Source organism: Oncorhynchus mykiss, chromosome 28 (assembly GCF_057628025.1).
Source record: "Oncorhynchus mykiss isolate SJ-2025 chromosome 28, ASM5762802v1, whole genome shotgun sequence".
Lineage (NCBI taxonomy): Eukaryota > Metazoa > Chordata > Actinopteri > Salmoniformes > Salmonidae > Oncorhynchus > Oncorhynchus mykiss.
The window spans coordinates 8,450,362-8,460,672 of record NC_143049.1 but is presented as its reverse complement, the minus strand read 5'-3'; the positions used below and the strand labels follow the sequence as shown (position 1 = coordinate 8,460,672).

Here is a 10,311-nt window from a genome sequence, read left to right as displayed (position 1 = left end):
GGCTATTTGACCAAGAAGGAGAATGATGGACTGCTGCATCAGATGAACTAGCCTCCACAATCACCCAACCTCAACCCAATTGAAATGGTTTGGGATGAGTTGGACCGCAGAGTGAAGGAAAAGCAGCCAACAAGTGCTCAGCATAAATGGGAAGTCCTTGAAGACTGTTGGAAAAGCATTCCAGGTTACGCTGGATGAGAGAGTGTGCAAAGTTGTCATCAAGACAAAGGGTGGCTACTTTGAAGAATCTCAAAAATAAAATATATTTTGATTTGTTTAACACCTTATTGCTTACTACATGATTCCATGTGTGTTTGTCATAGTTTTGATGTCTTCACTATTATTCCACAATGTAGAAAATAGCAACAAAAAAAAACAAAAAAACATTGAATGAGTAGGCGTGGGCAAACTTTTAACTTTTAGATTACTTGTTAGATATTTCTTCATGGTCGGAACTAGAAGCACAAGCATTTTGCTACACTCGCATTAACATCTGCTAACCATGTGTATGTGACAAATAAAATTTGATTTGATTTGGTACTGTGTGTATATATATGTAATTTTTTTATGTTTAAAAAAAATGCGGTGTGTGTATAATATGTATATTTATGTTGTATCATGCAGGGCACATTTGAAAAAGAGACCTAGGTCTCAATATGTCTTAAATAAATAAATAATAATGATAAAAAGTCTTACCATCCCTATCAGAGGGCAAGAAGCTACCATAATACGTATCCTATCAAATCCTTTTATGTTTCTCAAATCAAATCAAAACAAATTTGATTTGTTACATGCGCCGAATACAAATACAACAATTTATGCATGATGGTGTTATAGCATTCACTTTCCACACGTCGAAAATGTTTGTTTACTCCTTTGGGCTATGGTCACCGGTTGCTGTCATTCTCCATGTGTGGAATTTGCGGTGCGGTTTCAGAATAAAAGTCCCACATTAAAAGTGACGCAAACGAATATGAATAGTGCAATCGTTCAATTTTTGAACTATATAATTATTAAAACAAGGTTGGAATGTTGTTGCATAATTTAAAGTCATATATAAGAATTAATTAGTTTGACAAGAAACAGAAAATAACTGTTGAAATTCCATTAGACTGCATATTGAACTCTATGGATTGTGCACCCATAAAATGGGGTATCAGCCTACTCAGTGATGCAACCAGTGATGCAACCATGCTTTTGCAACCATGCTTTTGATGGTGTAGCTGTAGAACTTTTTGAGGATCTGAGGACCCATGCCAAATCTGTTCAATCTCCCGAGGGGGAATAGAAGTTGTCGTGCCCTCTTCACGACTGTCTTGGTTTGTTTGAACCATGATAGTTTGTTGGTGATGTGAACACCAAGGAACTTGAAGCTCTCAACCTGCTCCACTACAGCCCCGTCGATGAGAATGGGGGCGTGCTCGGCTCTCCTTTTCCTGTAGTCCACAATCACCTCCTTTGTGTCACTGGGCAGCTTGCGGCTGGGCTTTATTTTGTAGTCCGTAATAGTTTGCAAACCCTGCCACATCCAACGAGCGTCAGAGCCGGTTTAGTAGGATACAATCTTAGTCCTGTATTTACGCTTTGTCTGTTTCTGTGTGTGCCAATCGTTATAATGATTATGGAGGGTAGACCAATTTTATAATCTACCATGCAACATATTATTTTGGCGTGAGACAGATTGTGTTCCATTTATTAACTGGAAACTATGTGAATTGACAAAATATTTTTGGACTAATAGTGCCTCCGTGTGGATTTCGTGCCTGTATTACATGTCATAGCCTGGTCACAGCAAGTCGCACCGCTCAAAGTACCCCTCACCGCAGCACACTGAATGAACATGGCTGGTCGGCTGTGGGCGGAAGCGGCCTGATCCGGCCCGCCCACCACAGGTTTTCATTGGTTGAGGTGCATTCGCATTCCATCCGGCACAACGTGTTGTTGCATGTTGATACTTCAGCAGTCACTGCATCATGTAACTGTGTTTTTCCCACTCAAGCTAACAATACAAATCTTTGTTTTCTTATCAATTTTGTGGTTATTAATTTATGATGACTGTAAATACGTTTTATGCATGATGGTGTTATAGCATTCACTTTCCACACGTCGAAAATGTTTGTTTACTCCTTTGGGCTATGGTCACCGGTTGCTGTCATTCTCCATGTGTGGAATTTGCGGTGCGGTTTCAGAATAAAAGTCCCACATTAAAAGTGACGCAAACGAATAAAAATAGTGCAATCGTTCAATTTTTGAACTATATAATTATTAAAACAAGGTTGGAATGTTGTTGCATAATTTAAAGTCATATATAAGAATTAATTAGTTTGACAAGAAACAGAAAATAACTGTTGAAATTCCATTAGACTGCATATTGAACTCTATGGATTGTGCACCCATAAAATGGGGTATCAGCCTACTCAGTGACACCCACAGAACACAACTATGCAGAGTTTACACAAGTATTAGTGTCATATCTTTTACTGCAGGACTCTGAAAACACTTTGAAATGAGCCACATATTTTAAACTTCAATTAAAAGCCCAGGTGTTTATTTGCTTAAATCACTGAATACAACATGCGCTTATTAGAGACAGGCTTCTATTTGAGCCAGGCGTCTATTTCCTTAATGTACACAGCTTTTGCTCATTTGCATAGTTAATTGTTTAATTCTAGAATTAATTTCCAGCATTTTAATCTATTTCTTCATTTCCTCCACTAATGTTTTATCATTTACACACTGTGCCCCGTTTATTTTGTCTTGGTATACCTCTATTTAAAAAAAAATAATAATAATAATTTAAAAAAAAATCCTTGACAGAATAATTATTCTCCTCTTTTCGGCTGTGCATTTATGGCAGTTCTTACTTTCGCCACTAGAGGACGACGGCCGATTTCCGTGGGTCTGTACTCACGAAGTTGTTGACAGTTGTACTTGTCAGTTAGCTAGGTGTTCCCAGCTGTTAGCAGCAAATGGCTAGCAGTTTCTTACTGGCGATGAAAACGGATGATTGCCATCATTTTTGTTGAGTCATTACTGAATTATTTAATGCAACAAATCAAACATTAAACCTTGTAAATAATCAATGGTAATTCATGGTAACCTGGTAAACAATTAATTTAGACTCAGGAGGCTGAAAATATTTGGTATGGGCCCTCAGATCCTCGAAAACTTCTACAGCTGCACCATCGAGAGCATCTTGACTGGCTGCATCACCACTTGGTATGGCAATTACACTGTCCTTGACCGCAAAGCGCTACAAAGGGTGATGCCGACAGCCAAGAACATAACTGGGGTCGACCTCCCTGCTATTCAGGACCTCTATATCTGTTTCAGAGGAATGCCCAAGAAATTGCCCAAGACTCCAGAAACCCAAGCAATAGACTGTTCACTCTATATAGCTAAATTATTGTGCATTTGATTTTATTCCTTGTGTTAGTTACTTTTGTATTTTGTATATTATATATATATATATATATATTTTTTAGCTCTGTTGGGAAAGGTTTGTAAACAAGCATTTCACAGTAAAGTTTACACCAGTTTTATTTGGTGCATGTGATAAATAAAATGTGATTTTATTTGACTTGCTGTTTATTTGAAACAGGCCTTTATTTTCTGCAATGTGTGTCATTGCCCAGCTGAAAGGGACAGGCGGCTTTTGAGACAGCAGTTAATTGAAGTTTTAGTGTAAGTATGCCTCCATTGCAATTATGCAGTCTAATACATCCACAATGGGATTTCAACAGCCTTTTATGTTTATTGTCAAACTAATGAATTATTGTATTTCATTTTAAATTATGTAACAATATTCCAACCTTGTTTAGAATTATCTTGTTCAAATATGGCACAATTACACTATTTGTATACGTTTGCATCGCGTTCAATGAGGGACTTTTATTTTATTTTGAAGGATCGAGCTCCAATTTCCCTATTGTTGGTAATCGTTATTGTGGCTAGCTTCACATAAGTAGGGACAAGCGGGTACCAGGGCCGCGTTCAACGGGAGAACGCAGACAACATTGGCCAACGATCAGATATAAATATAGAACGTGAACAAACATGCCTATCTGATTCTAAGGATTCATGTCAGAATAATTAATGCCATCTCTACTAACGTTCCAAAACGTTTTTTGTACTGAACCTGCCCAGGCGAACCCACTGAACTATATGAGCGCGGCTCTTGCCCATAGCTTGTCTGTCTGGAAAGCCTCCGCAAATGAAAACGTTTGGGGGATGGGGTCGGCCCGGGCAGAACTCGCCCATAACTAAGCCCGCCCCGTTCGGTGGCGAAGGGCTACTACACCGAGTTTATCAAATAAACGTGATACAATGCAGCGTAGGCTGTCATAAGCGTTCTCTTTCCTGCCTTGCCTTGGACGAGGAAGGCGGTGTATTCGCAGTGTTCATTTGACCAACAAGTTCATCTACGAACATCAGGCAAAATGGTAAGTCGAGTTTGAAGTGTTTTACCATAATTAGGTGAACCGGAAATTCTGTGTTGTCAGTGGGTAAAGAGTTGGCTCATGTCCTTCGTCCGTGACCGGTGAAATTAACCGGGCCGGGTGAAGCAGCCTCCGAACCGAAGATGGATGCTCCATCTGTTCGAACGGCATGACGATGTTTAGAAAACCGCAGCGGACAACGCTAAATAAACCTCAATTTGAGTTACTGATTTGAAAGCTTCCAATTTCTCTGAATAATTTCGTTTGAGGAATGTCTGAATCTACGCAGCTGTCATTTTGGTTTTTATTGTCTAGTTAGCCATCTTTAGGGGTTGTCTGTAACTGTCACCCGCTTTGCTTTTGGGAGGACAGGACTTTACAGTGTTTTTGACCACAGTAACTTTAACTGTTCACAAGTGTCATTGTATCGGTATTCAAAACAGTTGGTAACTGTGCCCCGTGTCTAATTGTAAATGAATGACGTACATTAGCTAGCACATAATGTTCAAGTTCTCTAAATTGGCCACCTGCAGTAAAACGTCTTATTTGGTCAAGGGGGGGCATTACTTTGTTTGAGAGAAATTGGCTAGTTACAGGTATGTGCTGGAATCGCAAAAATGTAGGCCTGCAAGTGCAGCGTGATGCAGTTGTGCACAATGGGCAATTCCCTTTAGTGCGTCACCGTTTTCTATTATAGTAGGCTGGACACATTAAATGTTTACATTCTCTGATTTAAAATGAGTTTATTGCATCCGTCATGGAGCCCAGTTTAATAATACCGTATGCCCCAGCTGCTTGCCGTAGTTTTGAAGTAATCGCGAAAAAACAGACCTAATTTGAGTGAATTTTTCACCCTCCCATCTCGTATTAATAACACCGTGGCACCAACTCGCCTCCCGAACGTTCTGTTCCCATCCCATTGTTCTGCGTCACATTGCAGCTTCGCTATTGTTAGCAATGAGATCTACCCGCGTAAACCTTGTAACACAGGAGGTTGGTGGCACCTTTAATTGGAGAGGACGGGCTCGTGGTAATGGCTGGAGCGCAATATGTGGAACGTGTCAAATACATTAAAGAAATGGGTTCCATGTGTTTGATTCCATTCGCTCCTCTCCAGCCATTTTATGAGCCGTCCTCCCCTCAGCAACCTCCACTGCCTTGTAGGCTTCAAATCTAATGTTATTATTCACATGTGCTGAATACAACCAATGTAGACCTTACTCTGAAATGCCCATAACCAACAATGCAGTTGAAATAAATAGTTAAGGAAATATTTACTAAATAAAGGAAAGTTAAAAAGTAATACAATAACAAGGCTATATACGGGGGTCGATGTGAGGGGGTACAGGTTAGTCTAGGTGATTTGTACATGTAAAGTGACTGCATAGATAATAAGCTGCGAGTAGCAGCAGCGTAAGAACAATGTAAATAGTCTGGGTGGCCATTTTTTAATTACTTTTTCAGTAGTCTTATGGCTTGGGGGTAGAAGAAGTTAAAGGAGCCTTTTGGCCCTAGACTTGGCGCTCCGGTACCGCTTGCCATGCGGTAGCAGAGAGAATGTCTATGACTTGGGTGCCTGGAGTCTTTGACCATTTTTGGGCCTTCCTATGACACAGCCTAGTGTGTATATAGGTCCTGGATGGCAGGAAACCTGGCCCCAGTGATGTACTGTAGCGCCTTACGGTCTGATGCCGAACAGTTGCCATTCCAGGCGCTGATGCAACCTGTCAGGATGGTGCAACTGTATAACTTTTTGAGGATCTGGGGACCCATGCCAAAGCTTACCTCAGGTAAGTTAAAGTAGAACTGAATGTTTAAACTACTTTGCAGATATGAAAATAATCATATCAGTCAGAAATATCAAATTCCTGGTTTATGCTTCAAAACCAACTTTATAAGAGCTTTTAAAATAGGTTGGTTCTATTTGACTAAAAATCCCATGACATACAGTAAGGTATTGTTGGCAGAAAAGATGGATGCAGTTCAATACATTTCTTGGTATTCCAAAAAAATATTGCTGTCAGGTTGTAAATCACAGCTGGCCTGTACATTGTTTGCTGCCTTCACCCATTCAGCATGCACAAGGCCTGTGGGCTGACTAGGACACACAAGCGAGTGTAAATTAGTTGTCATCTACTACTTACAGCCTGAATTAGAAACAAGCAAGCCTATTATTACAACATTTGAGCAGTAGCCTAGGTTGGCTACTCGACTACAATACATTTTGAGTGCACCATACAGCAATGCTGCATTCAACCAGACAGCGATCCATGCAGTGCATAAACAATGAAGAACATGTTTAACCCTCCTGTGTTCCAGTCAAATTGGACCGATTCTCTGAAAAATGTCATTCATTTAATCTGATTATTATAAGGTTCCATGACTTTGTCAACACAGGGCATCTGTGGCGTTCCCGGTCAAAAATGACCGGTCATTCGAAATTATTGGGTGAGATTACAATTAGTGTGTAAAATTTAATTCAGGCACATGCCCATTCCTCAGATGGACACACTTCCTCTCCCAGACCCCCACATGCATGTGTGTTTGAGCACACACCCTCAGTCCCCTTCTTAGCTTCCATGGCGTCCCCCACGGGAACCTTTTCCCCAGGGGAACCACACCTATTGACAGTCTCACAAACCAATTGCAACATTGGTTCAATAATATATAGAATTTTTCTGGCACCTCTGGTATATAGAGCTTTTTTGAGGCCTTGCTCACAATGCATTCTGTGGCAGCACAATGACCAAACGATAAAGTATGTGAGTCTCTTGATCATATCTTTGATCATGACACTGGTGAGGAGAGAGTCCCTGTTAAACATTGACACAAAGTAGTCTGATAAATAGCACAATATGTTTCATCTGAGTATTTAAAAAAAAAGTCAAAATAATCCATACATTATGCCTTTTTCCTTTTTTTAAACTCAAAAACAAGTTGCATGAAGCCTACGGGCCATACATAGCAAATATAAGTTCCAAATTGTTAAGTTCACAAGAACTTAAGTTGATAAAAATATCTAACATTAGATATTAGATATATTATGGATTTATAATCAGCTATAATGGGGTGGTCATTTTGGACCGGGAACACAGAATTAATTAACATGAAACGAACACAACAGGAGGGTTAAATGTTACAACCTATAGCTTAGTTTTTTTTGGCGTTAAATACTTTTTGATTAGGGTCACATCATATTATGCACATCTGCAAGCATAGCACCATGGGCTGGACAAATATTTCTTTGTTTTTTGTTAGGATGCTAAATATAGCATTTTATGTACATAAGTGGACATTATAAAGGGCTATAATTTTTTTCAAATAAAAAAATGGCCAGTGAATTCACTTGTTTGTTTTTCCAATATGGCCCGTGCGAATGTTCCCATTCAGTTGTTAAAAATGTGGGTTGGGGCAAGCTGCAGAAGGATGAGCAGGCTACTACTTCCCACTGTTTATCAGTGCAATTTTGACAGCAACTAGCTGAAAGTTTGAGAAGGTTCATCTAATGTTCCCTCGTAAGATTTTTAGCTCCTCTGGCTAGCATTTGTTGATGTGCATAAGAAAGTGAGGGAGAGAGAGCCTACCTTTTTGTTCATGTTAATTTGATCAATAGGACTGTGACGTTCCCAAATGTAAGAGGACTCCCTTGGTATTTACATATTTGCACAAATCCATTCAGGTGGCTGTTGGCGAATGTGTTCTAACGATCTTAATTTGAGCTGTGGCTACTGCCTGTAAATGCTCAGTTCAAAGTGAATGATGGCAGGCCTGTGTGGTAAATTGATTATTTACATATAGGCGTACTGTAGCTCTGATTGGCTGTAGCACGTCTGCGTAGACTCCGGTCCTGGACAATATGTTTTTATTTATTTACTGTCGTGTCTATTTGTCCAAAAGCACGGCTGCTTTCCTGCGCTATATTGCTATAGAATTTTTACAGATGCCTTTACTATATGTAATTCCCCCAAATTCTATGGATTTGTGAAAATGTGAAGGATCATATCTACAGTGCATTTGGAAAGTATTCTGACCCCTTGACTTTTTCCACATTGTTACATTATTACAGCCTTATTCTAAAATGTATTAAATTGACCCCCCCCCCCCTCCCCCTTCAATCTTCACACAATACCCCATAAAGACAACGTAAACCCCATTTAAAAAATGTTTGCAAATGTATAAAATAAAATAAATCACATTTACCTAAGTATTCAGACCTTTTACTCAGTACTATGTTGAAGCACCTTTGGCAGCGATTACAGCCTTGAGTCGTCTTGTGTATGATGCAACAAGCGTTGGCACATGGGTTCTTCTCTGCAAATCCTCTCAAGCTTTGTCAGGTTGGATGTGGAGTGTCACTGCACAGCTTTTCTCAGGTCTCTCCAGAGATGTTCGATCAGGTACAAGTCTGGGATCTGGCTGGGCCACTCAAGGACATTCAGAGACTTGTCCCAAAGCCACTCCTGTGTTCTCTTGGCTGTGTGCTTCGGGTCGTTGTCCTGTTGGATAGTGAACCTTCGCCCCAGTCTGAGGTCCTGAGCGCTCTGGAGCAGATTTTCATCAAGGATCTCTTTGTACTTTGATCCGTTCATCTTTCCCTTGATCCCAGTCCCTGAAAAATATCTCCACAGCATGATGCTGCCACCACCATGCTTCACCATAGGGATGGTGCCAGGTTTCCTCCAGACATGATGCTTGGCATTCAGGCCAAAGAGTTTAATCTTGGTTTCATCAGACCAGAGAATCTTCTTTCTCATGGTCTGTGAGTCTTTAGGAACTTTTGGTAAACTCCAAGCGGGCTGTCATGTGGTTTTTACTGAGTGGATTCCGATTCTGAGTGGATTCCGTCTCTACCAACGTGGAGTGCTGCAGAGATGGTTGTCCTTCTGGAAGTTTCTCCCATGTCCACAGAGGAACTCTGGAGCTGTCAGTGACCATCAGGTTCTTGGTCACTCCCCTGACCAAAAAGCCCTTCTCTCCCGATTGCTCTGTTTGGCTGGGCGGCCAGCTCTACGAAGAGTCTTGGTGGTTCCAAACTTCTTGCATTTAATAATGATGGAGGCCACTGTGTTCTTTGGGTGCTCACGTTCCTGTGGGTGTATATGAACAGATTTTAATTAAAATGTTGCTAAAACACTGTCAGTTCTACTTCAATATTAACATGTTTACGGCTACTTGGTGAGTGATATCACATTGTGGTGACCCATGGTGCTAGAGATGGCTGGTGCCTATCCAGCAAAAGTGAAAAATTTTCTGGTCATGATTAACCATCTTTTTTTCAGAAAAAGGTGTAACACCTCAAAACGGGTGTCCCTGTCTTTTTCAAGTTGTGGCCGATTTTTAAACTGCCATATTTGTTTTATGAAATAATCCATTTTTTTTATATTTTTAGATTTGTTTCTAAATGGCTGCTCTAATTTGATATGTGTCAATCTATGTTCATAGGCAACGACTTGAGCGTATGCTGCACATGTTCACTGAGTTGCAAACCAAATGGATGAGCCTAGCTCATTGATTTGTAGATCTGATGCACTTTCTGCCTCTGAATTTGAGCCCAGTGAGTGTTGCGAATAAGTAATGTACTACCCGCAAATGACCACAGGGGACTAAGAGCTATAAACCATACTGTTTGCCGGAAGAACTTAACCCTAGCCATAACCATAATTCTAGGGTTTAGTAATAATATTATGCTAGTTAATAGGGATAGGCGTCCCGTTAACGGGACAGTTATACATCATGCACCACATTATGCAGATTTGAGAGAAACCACAAATGTTGGTATAGATGTGTGTTATTGGCTGAAAGCTTCAATTATTGTTAATATAACTGTACAATTTACAGTAGCTATTATGGCAAAAATTCCATGCAATTGTTT

General features: G+C 40.2%; 1 protein-coding gene across 1 annotated transcript in view; it reads left to right on the top strand.

Moving 5' to 3' along the window:
• The first annotated feature begins 4,352 nt into the window (after positions 1-4,352).
• LOC110508425 (elongation factor 2b) overlaps positions 4,353-10,311 on the top strand; it is a 28,214-nt gene continuing 22,255 nt past the window's right edge. Inside the window, exon 1 of the mRNA XM_021588943.3 lies at positions 4,353-4,442. Coding sequence (XP_021444618.1) covers positions 4,440-4,442 — 3 coding nt within the window. The 5' untranslated portion in view covers positions 4,353-4,439. The remainder of the gene's footprint in view (positions 4,443-10,311) is intronic.